Source organism: Dendronephthya gigantea, unplaced genomic scaffold (assembly GCF_004324835.1).
Source record: "Dendronephthya gigantea isolate DGI-Jeju-01 unplaced genomic scaffold, DenGig_1.0 000068F, whole genome shotgun sequence".
NCBI classification, from domain to species: Eukaryota; Metazoa; Cnidaria; class Anthozoa; order Malacalcyonacea; family Nephtheidae; genus Dendronephthya; species Dendronephthya gigantea.
In genome coordinates, this window is record NW_021163078.1 from 479,352 (window position 1) to 493,438 (window position 14,087).

The following is a 14,087-nucleotide window of genomic DNA, read 5'->3' on the forward strand; positions in this document are numbered from 1 at the left end:
TTATTGTAAATTATCGTAATATAAGAAAAATTATCGAGTGGACTCAGACTTTTGATCACCACTATATAATTGTACAGACATTTCGATGTCCTCTCCATCTGATCACCCACGCCTTCATCAACATTACCACGAATTTCTCTGAAAATCCTGCGCGCAATTGCTTAAGGAATATCGGTGAACCATAAAATACAAGGCGTTCTCGCAATAATAAGGAAAATTTTGACATTTCAGGTGAGTGATTGGATAGGCAGAACGTAAACATTAGGTACATTTAAGATTGTTTGGAAAACACTCCACCGACAAACAGGTGGGAAAAGGCGAAATTCCTATAGTAACAGTAAACACTATAGTCAAGCCCTCCATAAGAAATGGTTCTTACCGATAAAAATGAGCTTTAATTCACTTAAAGAACAGTACGTTAGTATACATATGAATTCACGATGGATAGCAGTTTACAAAAATGCTTAAGAACTGCTGAATGGATCAGCAAGAGCCCGCTATCAGGTAAATAAGGCTCGTTTACACTTGCGATTTTTGCACACACGAGAATTAGCTAAATGAGGTTTGAGAATTACCTCAATGCTCGCGAGTTTTGTTTTCATTGGCATATTATTCTATATGACAAACTAAGTAAATTTGAGTGAGAAATTTGAGGCAAAGTTTCCATTGTTACAATTTTCGGTTCTCTTTGACATGGAAAAAATGTTTTAAATCAAATATTGCGTTGTTAAACGCGGCTTCCATTCTTCGCCTAGATGAATTGTCTCAGGATATATAATAGAAACAAATTTCCAAATTTCTTCTAACGATCGAGTAGACTTTAGGCCAAAGAAAACCTACAAACTAATGAAAATGACACGTACGGTAGAGCATTAATGTACATTGCCAGGAGTTGACAAGTTTCGAAAATAACATAAACAACAGTGAACATAAATTTTACTGCAGGCTGTATGGGATACATCCAGTGTAGTTGAATGATGTCAGACTTAAACAACAATAAAACAACATAAACATAGTTTCCGGATCTGTTGCTGACGTTAGAAATATTGAACAAATCATCGCTTGCTGTTTTCTCGTATTTCAATATTAAAGTAATAGCCTGAGTACACTGAACTTGGTACTTGCCACCAACAGGCTACCAACAATACAATAGCCGGCCACGGACCTGTGCCAAAACTGCCAATAATGTAAACGGAGCTTTTGCCTACACACTAGGCTTTTCTCATAATGACGTCCAACACGGAAAGCCTGATGTTACGCGAAGTTTAATTGGCTCCAGGAAACTAATGAGCCAATCAAACTTGGCTCGTGTTACATTAGGTATTCCGCGTATGACGTCTATTTGGGATGCTTGGAAACTTTCCCCCCATGACATACTACCGATAAACGACGTCACCTAGGCATCAGAATATCGGTTTGAGCTCATGCACCAAATATGATGGAGTGATTTTTTTCATATGCCGTATAGGTGGCGAGTTTGTACCAACAAGTGCAGATGAAAGGAAATCATTCACAAAGGTTTTCGGGCCAACCACGCCACAGAAACAGTATCTAATAAAAGTGAAAGATTCCACACTCTGCCTCAGTGAAAATACATATTTACACAGAGAACCTGTTCAAGCAAACGACTGGCAAACCAAGCTAAGTGATGAAAAATTGGAGGCACACGAAAAATTTGAAAATAATTGTTTAAGCAGTTGTGTGGACGATGAAATGAAAAGAATGCAGCGTTCGAAATTTCTTAACACGAAATTGTCATCGGTTGATGGTAGAGGGGTGCGGAAGAGGGAAATATGGAATGATGGCAGTTTGGTGGATAATCAAAGGGAGAAAATGTTCGGAAAGGAGGGGTTAGAAAAGAATGGGAGTCTGTGTGAGGTGAAAGGTGTGATGCTGAGAAATAACGAGGAAAAAATTGGCAAATACTCGAGACAATCAAGAAACATAATTGGTTTAGCTAAAACTTCCAAATTCTGACCACAGAATCAGAAGACCACAGTATAAATTGTGTTATCAATGGTAAACCTAGTAATGCATTGTGGAATTGGTTGGTGCAACAATTTACCATGAAGTATGTCATATGACCAGCCTGTAATTTGTTGACAAAGCATGTCCGTAATTGGTAAACTGGTGCATTGCCTAATCTGAAACACGCTTTTACCCAAAATTTTGTCATAACACCAAGAGATTTTTTTAAAAAAAGGTCTATAGACTCTATATAATAAATTTCCGTCAATGTATTATAATTCACCATAATACCTGGATTATATTTACTTGCATTCACATAGTAAACATTGTGTTAAAAATTGTCATGATTATGGCCCACATTTATTTGTCCATTGTCCCTCCAAGCTTCATATGATTTATTCCCAAATTCATTTGCAATTGATTTCAAATTTCAATAATTATTTTCCTGTGAAGAAGAAAAGAAAACAAAGTTAGTTATGGTTAGGGTTGGTTTATTTGCCCTTGATGTTTACTAATACCTAATACTAACCAATTGTGCAGCACTGTATTGTTAATATATGGAACTATGCAAAGTTCATAGGACTTTTCAACAGTAGACTTTGCATGTAAATTTTACATATTTTATTAAAGCTTTTGATGAGTAATGAAAGCAGGGTCAGGGTTGGGATAATTGGAATAAATTTTATGTTATGGTCATGTTTAAGGTACAAAACCAGTTTTTGGTGACAATTTTTCAATTATGCTGCAAAGAAACATATTAGGGTCAGATATAACCAGGAATAAACCTATGTTTTCAAATTTTTGGAAAACATAGAATTATGTGATGGTTATTTGGATTAAATCAAACAAGAAAGATCTAAAGCTGATAAAATAATTGCAGGCAGAAGGCAAAGAATTGAAACATGCCAAATCCATTTGCATGATCAAATTAAATATCCATGTTTCAGTTGCATTTAAACTTGTGCCACTCCTGCCAGACCTATCTACTGTGCCTGGCTGTTTAATTAAGAACACATATATTACCTAGCTACTAACTACCACTCTATAATTTCACAATCTCCTTCTGACTCAAAATCTTGCCACCAATTGTAACGATACAAATACTTCATAATTTCACGTCCACCACGTGGAACACTCATATTGAAGTTCCCAAACTTCATCTTTGGCAGGCCCGGGGGAGTTTCAACAACCCATGAGGGAAAGCTGTGGTGTAACCGATAATGTACAGGAATTAAAAATGGCTCCCAGCCTTTGCGCTTCATGAGGCCATTGTAATCATAATAAACAATAACATCAACATTAGCAATACCACGGGTGATTTTAATTGATGTTTTTTGTGTCATATGGTTGAGTACAGTTAACCCACGGCTTGTAAATTCTTCGATAAATTCATCTTCTGTTAATGAAAGGTAGCTGGCATCAGCAACTACCCCTAGGTCGACGTCATCATCCCATGGAAGTGGGCCCCCAACACGAATTGCCCCCCAATGGGAGCCATAGAGCAAGAAATCTGTCAAATTCAATCCGGATAAGATCTCATGTACATCCCTCGTCAAATAGACTAATTCCTCCAGTATTTCTCGTGAACTACACGCTCTAGACATCTTTACATTACGAAATTTACGAAAATACATCGGATGCTGTATCTGAAAGCTTAAAAATAATACACCCAAAAGAATACCAATCCAAGTTACCCAATACCGTTTACGTCGCCTCGAGCGGCAAATTTTCGCTAATTTTCTTAACAAAAACATGGCTACAACGATCAATTACAACGTATTATTTTCTTCCTCTTTCACCATGAATGTGAGAATTAAAAAGAGCAGATTTGACTGTAGAAATCAGCATTATTTAACCAAAATATTTCATTTTGTTGACATTATAATTTGCGCTTTATTGTTTATAGTATCATTTACAATGATCAGAGGTCAGCGGGCCTCTCAAGGTTTCTAAGGTTATAAAACCTGCCTCTCATCAGGGGCATGACAGGTAGCACGACTTTCCTTATTGGGGAGATGTACACCCAAGCTACAGAGGAATAGCTGCCACCTAAAGCGAATCTAGAGAAAGCATGTTTCTTTTCCTTTTATCTGTTGTAAACAAAGCAGTGTGTTTTATATGTGTGTAGTAAAGTATTACATGTTCAATTTGTCTAAAGATAACTTTGTTTCTAAGTGGAAAATCTGATAATTCAGACAATCGAGATCGTAAACTGATTTTGAAAATCAGTTTACGATCTCGATTGTCTGAATTATGGTTTGAATCTTATATTGAATCTCAAGATTTCATGTCTTTTCGCGATTTTTGTTTTTACTTTACAGGAAGCGTGAGAATTATATCCATATTAGCAATATTTGAAAGTGTACATAATAAAAGAGAAATTATATGGAAAGTAGCGAGCCTTTTGTAAGTTTTATAATTTTAAAAAGCAAGTGTTCAATGGTTCTCACTTTTGCTTCAACGATTTTGAGGCAAAGGTATCTATTGCTTTAAGACGCTTCTTTTCTTCTTTACTTTCCGTACTTCCGGACTCCTAAACCACGTATGCCCGACTCCCGCTAACTCGTTTTAATGCTTACACAATAGCCATCGCGAAGGAGGGGTTACATTGTTAACGAAAAAAAAAATTCGCTAGAATATTCAGTAAGTGATATTCAGCGAGTCTTACCTGTTTTTGCACATGACTGTATTTGTCAATGATTACCTCAGCTGACAACTCACTGGATGAACTGACGATTGGCTTTGACTGGGGATAAAGGCAATTGAGTCAAGGGCATTAAATTCGGGTCAATTTCTTTACAGTATACGAAAAGTCTTAAGATAATGTCAAAAAGGTAGAGTTTCTGAGTATAACTGTTGCTCTCTCAAAATTTCGCTCATATATTTGACCATGATTGCTATTAATTCTTCTTTATAAGTTACAGTTTATCAATTTATCTTACGCCGCGCTTATAGGGACTGGGATTTGGCCTAAACACCAAACATGCTATAACTAAGCGAAATATTATACACATACTTGAATCGCATATGTGTGAACAAATAACTTAAAAAAACAAAAAATTATTTCTAGGCCTAACTAATTTCTATTTCCCTGAGGAAGTCATTTTAGGTACGTCCATCAGCTCTATTTGGAGCGAATATAATATTGTTACCATTGCATCCGTCCATTTTCAATCGATAATCACTGAATTGTCATTCGCAGATAGACGAGAACTAATAGATGCGGGTTCGCCCGATTTCTGCATGCCTGATGAACGAGGAACTCGACTCGGTAATGATGATTTTCTGGAAGGATGGAAATCTTCCTCAATGTCGCCTGATCCAGATTCCTCCTCAACGCCACACGAGCCCGATTCCTTTAAAAACAATGATAAGACCCGTTTACGCTTGCAATTTTTACGGCGATTTTCTCCTTTTGGTAGATGCGAACGAGTGATATAATTAAGTGACGGATGTACAAATAAGGACAATTTTACATTAGAGAAACCGTCTCCATCTGCCAAAAGAAGAAAATCGCATCAAAAATGGCTGCAGAAAATTGTAAACGGGGCTTTACTTTCGTTAAATCCAAACAATGTCATCGCCAGTGTTAATGGCCAGTGCATATTTATATATCCGTGTTATCATCAGCAAAATTTTTGGCATGTCACCAGATCGTGATACCACCAAATCTGGGTTCTTATAGTGAAACTAGGTTTGATAAAACCGTAACGTTAAGAAAGGTCACAATCTCTCTCTCATAATACAAAATTGAGCTTTGTTATAATCAATTAAGTAATCAGGAATGTCAAATGTACACATTATTACGGTTCATTATTGACAACTGATTGCAATGATGGATGTATTTACCTCATCACCGGATTCCTCATCATCAGCCTCTTCTCTGTATTTATTACTAGACTTCTCTCTTGATTCCTTAACCGTTTCAACGCTCTCAACAGATCCATCACTAGACTCTTCTCCAGCCATTTCTCCAGTTTCATCTCCAGACTCTTTTCCAGTGCCCTCTCCAGACTCTTCTCCAGTTTCCTCTCCAGACTCTTCTCCAGTTTCCTCTCCAGACTCTTCTTCAGTTTCCTCTCCGGACTCTTCTCCAGTTTCCTCTCCAGACTCTTCTTCAGTGCCCTCTCCGGACTCTTCTTCAGTTTTTTCCTCTCCAGACTCTTCACTTTCCCCTCCAGTTACCTCTCCGAACTCTTCTCCAGTTTCCTCTCCCGACTCTTCTTTTCCCTCTCCGGACTCTTGTTTATTTCCCTTTCCAGACTCTTCTCCAGTTTCAACGCCTGACCCTTCTCCAGTTCCCTCTCTGGACTCATCGTCTGATCCTAGTCCTTCATCCGTGGGCATCTCTTCTTGGAATTCACGTTTGTTATCTTAAATTAGGTAATTTTTGAAAAAATAATTGGTTAAAGCATCGATTAAGTGAGGACAAATATTCATATATTAATGTGAATATAACTTCATACATACTGCTCCAAGTCCAAGCATTGCAGGCATGAGTTAAAATCATATAATCCAAATTATTAAAATAATGTGCAATATGTAGTTTATTTTATAAATGTTGATCATTTTCGGTTAACTTACTTTCTTGTTTACGGCTTTGCAATAGGATCAGCCTTTCTAGTTCTCCTGTTTAAGTAAAATAAACGATAGATTTGCTTGCCTTTGCAGTGCGACCAGTAGGCTCCTCGGGTTTCCCCACTTCTTTATATAGAAATGCTACATGCACATGCCGTGTTTGGAGTGGAATTTGAAATTTCTTTAATTTTTTTAAATTAACAATAGTTAAAAGAGTACCTATACTAGTCAAAATGGAGGAAAAAACAAAACTTTTAAAAGATTATGCAACTTAACTGTGCACTTTAATCACAAATAGCGCGAAAGTGTTCCAACTTACTTAGTGCGTTTGTACTTCTAACCAGAAATCGCCTCCGGCGAAAATTAGCTTTTGATTCATCCAAGATAACTACAATCACGAGTAACTAAAATGAAGATATGAAATGTTAATAACTAACGATACTTCATACGTCAGCTAGCAAAGAAAATTAAACTTAACAAATATAGTCAGAGCCGAATCTGCATGCAGAACAAATACCTGCGATACTTGTGTTTTATTGACAACTTTTATAAATATGTTAAAATGCATATCTGTTTATTCTTTTGTAATCATTTCTTAAGAGATGCTTTTCAATTTTTATGATTACTTTTGTCGGGCGTCGGGCGTTCACTTCACCCCCCCCCCCCCCTCGGGCGTCGGGCGTTCACTTCACCTAGACTGGCGGATGTAAAACGTTTCTTGGGGTAGATGCAAAATGAGGAATTTGGGTGTGTACAACTGCATGCCCGGCTACATTCAAACGGGGCCAGACGAAATATGCACTGAAATTCGTCCGGTTTAGGTGTTCATACGGTGAAAATGGATGGAAATTAGTCCAGTCCTATACGTTTCTACGAGCAGAAATTGGACGAATTCAAGTACGGTATACCAAATTTGCTGCAATATATAATCCACGTGTTGATGTAACGTTCTAAGTCCAGCGAAATTGCATGCTGAAAACTCGAATGAGGATAAATGAATAAATTCGTAAGCATGGTCACAGTATAGATACAGTAAAAGATAGACTTTTGATGGACGCAGTAAAAGCCACTCATTATATCACCCTTGGCCTTGGCGTTTTTTATATATATAATCCGTATAATCAGTAAATACCTTTGAAACTTTCGTTTATATTCCACGATTTTCGTATAAAAATATAAGGTCGTGAAGGGGACTAACACCATTACTTCATACATTTTTAAATGAAATAAAACTGCATAAACATCAGGGATTTACCGTATAAAATCCCTATCAGTTTGGATCGCAATTCTACGCCCAACCCATATCGCTTTGCATTAAATTTAAGCAACCGCTGTAAACTGTTTAAACTTGAATAAAATCTCACAGAACCCCTCAAAACATTTGATGTTCAATATCATGTCGATTATCCAAGTAGCCTACATAATTATATCAGTTTTAACAGTGCATTTTATAATTATATATATGAGATCCCGTCCTGGCTTCGTCTAACATGTCGTAAATATTCAAATGCAGAACCACTCACCAATGCGACAGTGAAGAAAGATTTCATTCTATAAGCGAACTACAATACGCTGAGATTAGGCAAACACTCGTTATTACGCTCGTACAAGACTGGAAGAAGCCAAAATATAAGAGTTCAGAGCTGCTCAATCTCTCGCGAACGGTGAACAGAAAGAAATGAACTGATAAAGAACACTTATACTCTTAGAACAGGCTATAAAGCACGTGGTCTAATAAATATATCGGGTGTCCCAACGCTAGCATTTGAAATTAAATGGCGCATATTGCATTGTTTTTTTCACGTACATACATATAGGGTGTATAAAAAATCTGCAAATACCATAATTTGTATATGTACGAGATCATAAGTTAGAATTTCAATGCCTGTGCAACTAATTGCGCTTCCGGGATTTGAAAATACAAACCCGTACGTGCAGTAATATCAAAATAGGCACACAAGTGAATTAATATTAGTTCGATTAAGAATGGATCAGCTAACGTATAACACCAGATTTAATAACTATTTTAGACCGAGGTTGAGTTTGCTCGCATACGTTTAAAACAAGAAATTCTATTAGTTCTGCTCTTAACTGAGCCATTCGTAATCGAACTCATATAAGTTTAATTCACTGTTTGTGCTTGTCTTCATAACCTTAGGAAACGTGTTTTCAAACCAGACACAGTACTAAAATGCGGTGCCCGCAATGCTTGTCTAGAAATAAAACGTCCGCTCATTTCTAACGACATCACCAACTTACATTCTCCTGTCGGCCGCAGCCTGGTTGGTTGGTACATTAAGGTCAAAATTGCGCCGTTTTAAAATCTTCAGAAATAAAATATTTAGGCTAAAAATACTATCTAAGAATACTATCAAAATGAAGAGAAACGTGAGACGAATAAACTGGCGTAGAGCCGGAAACTAGAAAAGCAGCGATACAGAAGTCAAGGATTAAGCGTACTGCATTTTTAATTTGTTTAATAATTTTGAGCGATTTGTCATAAAGTTCGCTTATTGAAACTATACTTTAAAACCTTCGAAATAGAATATATTTGGCTCAAAGTACTATAAAATAAATCGCAATGTAAGACCGATCCACTTATTTAAGGACGAAAATTAAAAGAGAAAACCAACGATATGAAAGATGTCAAAGACCAAACTTACTATTACTAGTAAAGTATAGCATAGTAATTTTGAGCGATTTGTCAACAATTCAATTTCGTTTGTCTTTCAAACGTCATAAATCGCTGCGAATACTCTTGTTTAGTAATATATTTAAGACCTGTAAGTATAATTTCTTACGCTAAATCGAATGGTGGTATTTTTGTCCTTCTTGGGTGCATAAAAGCAGAGACACACGCAATTATCAGAGTTTGAGATTGAAATTGAAAAAAGAACGTTCCTTTAAAAAAGGAATTTGCCAAACGTACAACAAGATTAATGGTAATAATTAGGAAAAAATTCCAAGCATTCCAAGTATGTGCAAGGAAATTTTACTTGGCGATTAAGGAAACGTATTGATGCGAACAAACAAACTCACAGGCAGAATATAATGCGGTGCCAAACTTGGCGCGGGCACCGCAATCTCAGAAGTGTAATTAGTTGCACAGCTATTGAAATTCTAATGTATGATCTTCATGGTATGATGGTATATTTGCAGTTTTTTTATACAACCTGTACATATATCCAGAACAATTAGATCACTTTATTAAGGCGTTGGTCATACGTCGCATTTTGGTCGCGTCGAATGCAATTCAAACAATAGATAATGAGATGATAAACCTTATTAAGCTTCATTATCATCTTAGTATCTATTAATACTCTTATAATTTTGCATGGTGATACCACAATATAAATAAATTAGCTTGTTTAATATTGCAAGATTGAATACTTACTTGAACGCTTACCTGCAAGCTAATTTATTTATATCATATCTACATATTGTTGCGACGTATAACCTACTAGGCCTTTGCCGCGGTTCTTTCGCACCTATGTAATTTATAAAAGTACAAATCGCGGATTCATTGGTAGTACAGAACTAATAATTGTAAGTTTGCATCGTGACATCAATAAGTGAATTTAATATATAATATTTGTACAAAATCTTTTTATTGAGTTATGTTATAAAAGAAATAGAAAACATTTTTCCTTTGTTTCTATGCAGTTATAGAAACGAAATAACGAAATAACGTGGAAATGATTATTTCTCGTTCTTCCAAACTCCCAAGCGTGCTTCTATATGACTATAACTTATAGAAACACGGAAAATGTTTCCTATTTCTTAAATAATGAGGACGAAGCAAAATAATACTTTGAAGCTTCTGGTCTATAGGTCTTATCATTATTTTCATAATTTCATTGCTGATGTGATTAGAACAATACACTTTGCGGATTTCTTTCATGGAGAGTCTGACGCGAGGGTGATAAATATTTTTTCGCAAAAAACTCGAGACTTCCTACAGAGAAAGCAAAATTACATTTCAGTATTACCATGACGTTTAGAGAAGTTGTTGTATGTTTATCAATTGATACTGAGTTTAATCACACGAGCATTTTCTAACCTACACATCTCAAATGCGCCCCCATCGAGCTATTGAAATACTCTTTGCTGTCTGTGTCCGATTGCTTGTCGTAAAATGATATATATTTTATTGTTTGGAACGTATACATTGGTTCATTCATATAAAACTATAATTTGCATTCTAAAAACTGCAGTTATATTCCATTTCTTTTGTGAACATATAACAGTTTCTAGTCTGAATTCATGTTTTAAATTCCTTCTAAATTGTTTTACATGATATTCTGTTTCGTCATGCTACATGATTTTAAATTAAGTTTCGCCCTACGTTTTTCTGTTTCACCTTTTGTTCGGTTCCCCATGCATGCAGTATTCCAGTAGTTCGTTTAATTGATCATGAAAATATCTCATGTTGACGTGTTGAAATACTGTTTATTAGTCCGCAACCTTTGTCATCGAAATAATCACAGGCTATATCATGCCGGGCAACCGGTCGACGGAATTCTCAACAGTTAATTGAGCATGCATCTAGATTAATATCTGCTTGGTTTCAAGCGGCGTCTGTAAGCGAGAAAATATTATAGTTTTGGTGTTGCAATATGATCACATAGTTTGCCTACCCGTGAGGTATATTTATCTATTTTCTTATGGCATGCTGTTCTCCAAGGAGACTACGCCGTTTACACAGACATGCAGGATGGGAACTGACTCTAAATAGCTTTATTTACGCTGGATATATCTGCGAGTCCTGACGAGTTTTTCGAGGAGGTTATTTAATGTGTAGGTGGAATAATAAATGTTTGCAATGTATAACTATATATTGCTAAATTCTATATTGCTAAAGGCAAACAAATACTACCATTTGCGTTCAAGTGTTGAGTGCGAGAAATTTTTCACGATGTTTCCGTTCTGAAACGTTACGTTTCCTTGTGAATTACTTCACGTTTTCGGCGCGAAATGTACAACTTTGTAGGAAATACGTCAACGTTTGCCACACGTCAATTTCGACAAGCCTTCGTTGCTCAAACCGCTCCAAGGATCAAAAAACTGGAATTACGATTCACGAAATATATATGTATATATATACATACATAATGCAGATTAATCGCGAAGGTCGGTCGTTTAAGCGGGGCGTCGCACTTTCTTGCGACATGAAAGCATTGATAATTGACGAAATGTTCCATCACGGTGCAGACAGAACAACCCAATTCGTTCCTATGGGCACATTCACTGCAGTTTCCCACACCGTGAGAGTGTCTTCAACCACCGTAAAGAAAGTATGGACGCAGTATTGTGCTAATTGTGTATTAGAATGCGATGCAAAACCTGGAGGGAATCGAGGCTCAAAATTAACGTCGGACGATTTAGAGCTTATCGAAGTAATGAAACAGTTGAAAGGGTCTGTTTCCCTTCGCGAAGTTCAATCAACTGTAGAAGAAATGGGAAATATTCAAGGTGATATTTCAATCTCAGCTATATCGAGGGCACTTAAATCACGGATGAAATCTGGGAAGATATACACTCGAAAAAAAATAACCCATGTAGCATCACAGCGGTTTGATTATGGCAACTTACTATATACACAGATTTTTATGGACTACTTAAGGTCAAAGAATCCAAACTGCTTGAAATTTTTTGATGAAGCTGGTGTCAAATATCCAAATGTCGGCATGCGTCTATATGGCCATGCTCCGAAAGGTGAGCGGTGTGTGGAAGTCGTCAAGAAATGCGAAGATCCTAATGCAACTATTAACCTAATAGCTTCACTTAATGGTCCGGAATACTATGATGTGATTGATGGCGCCACCAATACCTTCCAATTTTTAGATTTCTTCGAAAAGGCGTCGAATGCTGTCAACCTGGAAACTATGCGCCCGGCTCTGGATATTGGCGATGTTTTGGTGATGGATAATCTATCAGTTCACCACTACGATAGTGGCGAAGTTCTAGAGGAGTACTTGAATGAGATGGGAATAGAATTAGTATACACGCCGGTTTTTTCACCAGATCTTAATCCCGTTGAACATTGTTTCAATAAAATGAAAACTGTTATGAACCATGAACTAATAAACGTAACTGTTGCAAATCCGAAATTATCCGCCATGCTTGCCATTCAAAAGATCACTCGATCAGATATGATGAACTTTTTTAAAAATACTTCTTATTTATTTCCTTAGTTGTAAGTCAGAATATAGACTAAGACATTTTATATTGCATACTACAAAAATGGATTGATCGCATACAATTTTTGTGTTATCTTAATTCTTACAATGTGTTAACAGTATTATTAGTGGTACGTGATATTGCTTGAATATTTGCTCTATTGTATGCGCATTATATTGTTATACGGTTTTCCATTCGAATTCAAATTTATCTACTGTAATTTGATTCCCTAATCCCTACTTTTCTCTACTTTTTTTCGGTTTGAAATATTTCTTATCCAACACATATGTAATCTCTTTATTTATAGCCCCTCTGTATATTTCCCAACATTAAAGTAAACAAGAACATGTCACTGCCTTAATTAAAAGTGATAGTATATCTGTATGTTCAGAGTATATTTGCTTATATTACAGTCAGCAAGGGCAAACCGTGTAACATTAGGCTAGGTTGGCTAGGTGTTGATTTGGTAGACTCTCGTTGAAGACTGACATTTACTAGAAAACAACCCAAACAGGCCCCATCACTGCACAATACATAAAAGTGATGAAACGTATAAACATTGTGTTTGTTTGCTTTATACAAATATGAAATAGTACAGTAAACCAATAAAATGTAACACAATACCCGTCAATATATTCAGAAGGGAAAATTTTCATACAAGGAATATGACCACATTGAAAATAATTCTGGCTCACATTAGTGCATGGTCTGATTTCCGTGTCAGAAAATTTATCCTTGTGATTTTCTACATAGGTACAACAGCTTAGTAGAGGAATGTTGTTTTTCGCAAAAGTTCATGTTACTGCTTTCATCTTCATTAAAATGTCAAGTATATTAATAGTAATTTTAATATAACAATTCGTTCAAGTTATTTAAATAATTGTATTGTATAAAACATGCAATGAAAAAATATCAATCGACAAAAATGCTAATTATAACAATGCTGAACTGACAGAATTACTCACGCCTATTTTTAATCTTGTTGCATATCGCGTAGTGATAGAAGTGCGTTTGCTGCATCACTTACGCTCCGTACAGGATTAGAAAGAATTGATTCGACAGAATGACTGGGCGTAAAACTGGAATTACCAGCTGTTGAAGCAGAACTTGAAGCTATCACAGTCCATGGAAATGGTCTTGAAGCATGATCGGCGCTTGAGGTATTTGATTTCATACCATGGGAATCAACACTTTTTGCTGGGATATTTTCTGTGTATAAACTAGCATGCATAGCAATTTTAAGCTGTTCATCTTCCTCCGTTAGATTTGCTGGCTTGATTCGATCAATCCATGAGCAAGTTCCTTTATTGTTACTGTCGTCAATGCAAATGACATTGTTTTCTGAGCTATCTCTGGCAGGA

General features: G+C 36.3%; 3 protein-coding genes across 3 annotated transcripts; 1 reads left to right on the forward strand and 2 right to left on the reverse strand.

Annotated features, from left to right (window-relative positions):
• The first annotated feature begins 400 nt into the window (after window positions 1–400).
• LOC114531112 lies at window positions 401–2,217 on the forward strand. The gene is made up of 2 exons (XM_028552761.1): window positions 401–504; window positions 1,469–2,217. The coding sequence occupies exons 1-2, from the start codon at window positions 441–443 to the stop codon at window positions 1,975–1,977; spliced, it is 573 nt and encodes a 190-aa protein (XP_028408562.1). The 5' UTR covers window positions 401–440; the 3' UTR covers window positions 1,978–2,217.
• Window positions 2,218–2,325: 108 nt separating this feature from the next.
• Window positions 2,326–3,864, reverse strand: LOC114531111 (uncharacterized protein RT0683-like). The gene is made up of 2 exons (XM_028552759.1): window positions 2,992–3,864; window positions 2,326–2,413 (listed from the first exon to the last, which is right to left on the reverse strand). Exon 1 carries the CDS (start codon window positions 3,720–3,722, stop codon window positions 3,003–3,005), a length of 720 nt encoding a protein of 239 aa, XP_028408560.1. The 5' UTR covers window positions 3,723–3,864; the 3' UTR covers window positions 2,326–2,413; window positions 2,992–3,002.
• A 1,016-nt stretch (window positions 3,865–4,880) lies between these two features.
• LOC114531133 (cilia- and flagella-associated protein 251-like) lies at window positions 4,881–8,203 on the reverse strand. Its single transcript, XM_028552782.1, has 5 exons — window positions 8,070–8,203; window positions 6,866–6,950; window positions 6,553–6,597; window positions 5,818–6,341; window positions 4,881–5,324 (listed from the first exon to the last, which is right to left on the reverse strand). Exons 1-5 carry the CDS (start codon window positions 8,094–8,096, stop codon window positions 5,139–5,141), a joined length of 867 nt encoding a protein of 288 aa, XP_028408583.1. The 5' UTR covers window positions 8,097–8,203; the 3' UTR covers window positions 4,881–5,138.
• Window positions 8,204–14,087: the final 5,884 nt, after the last annotated feature.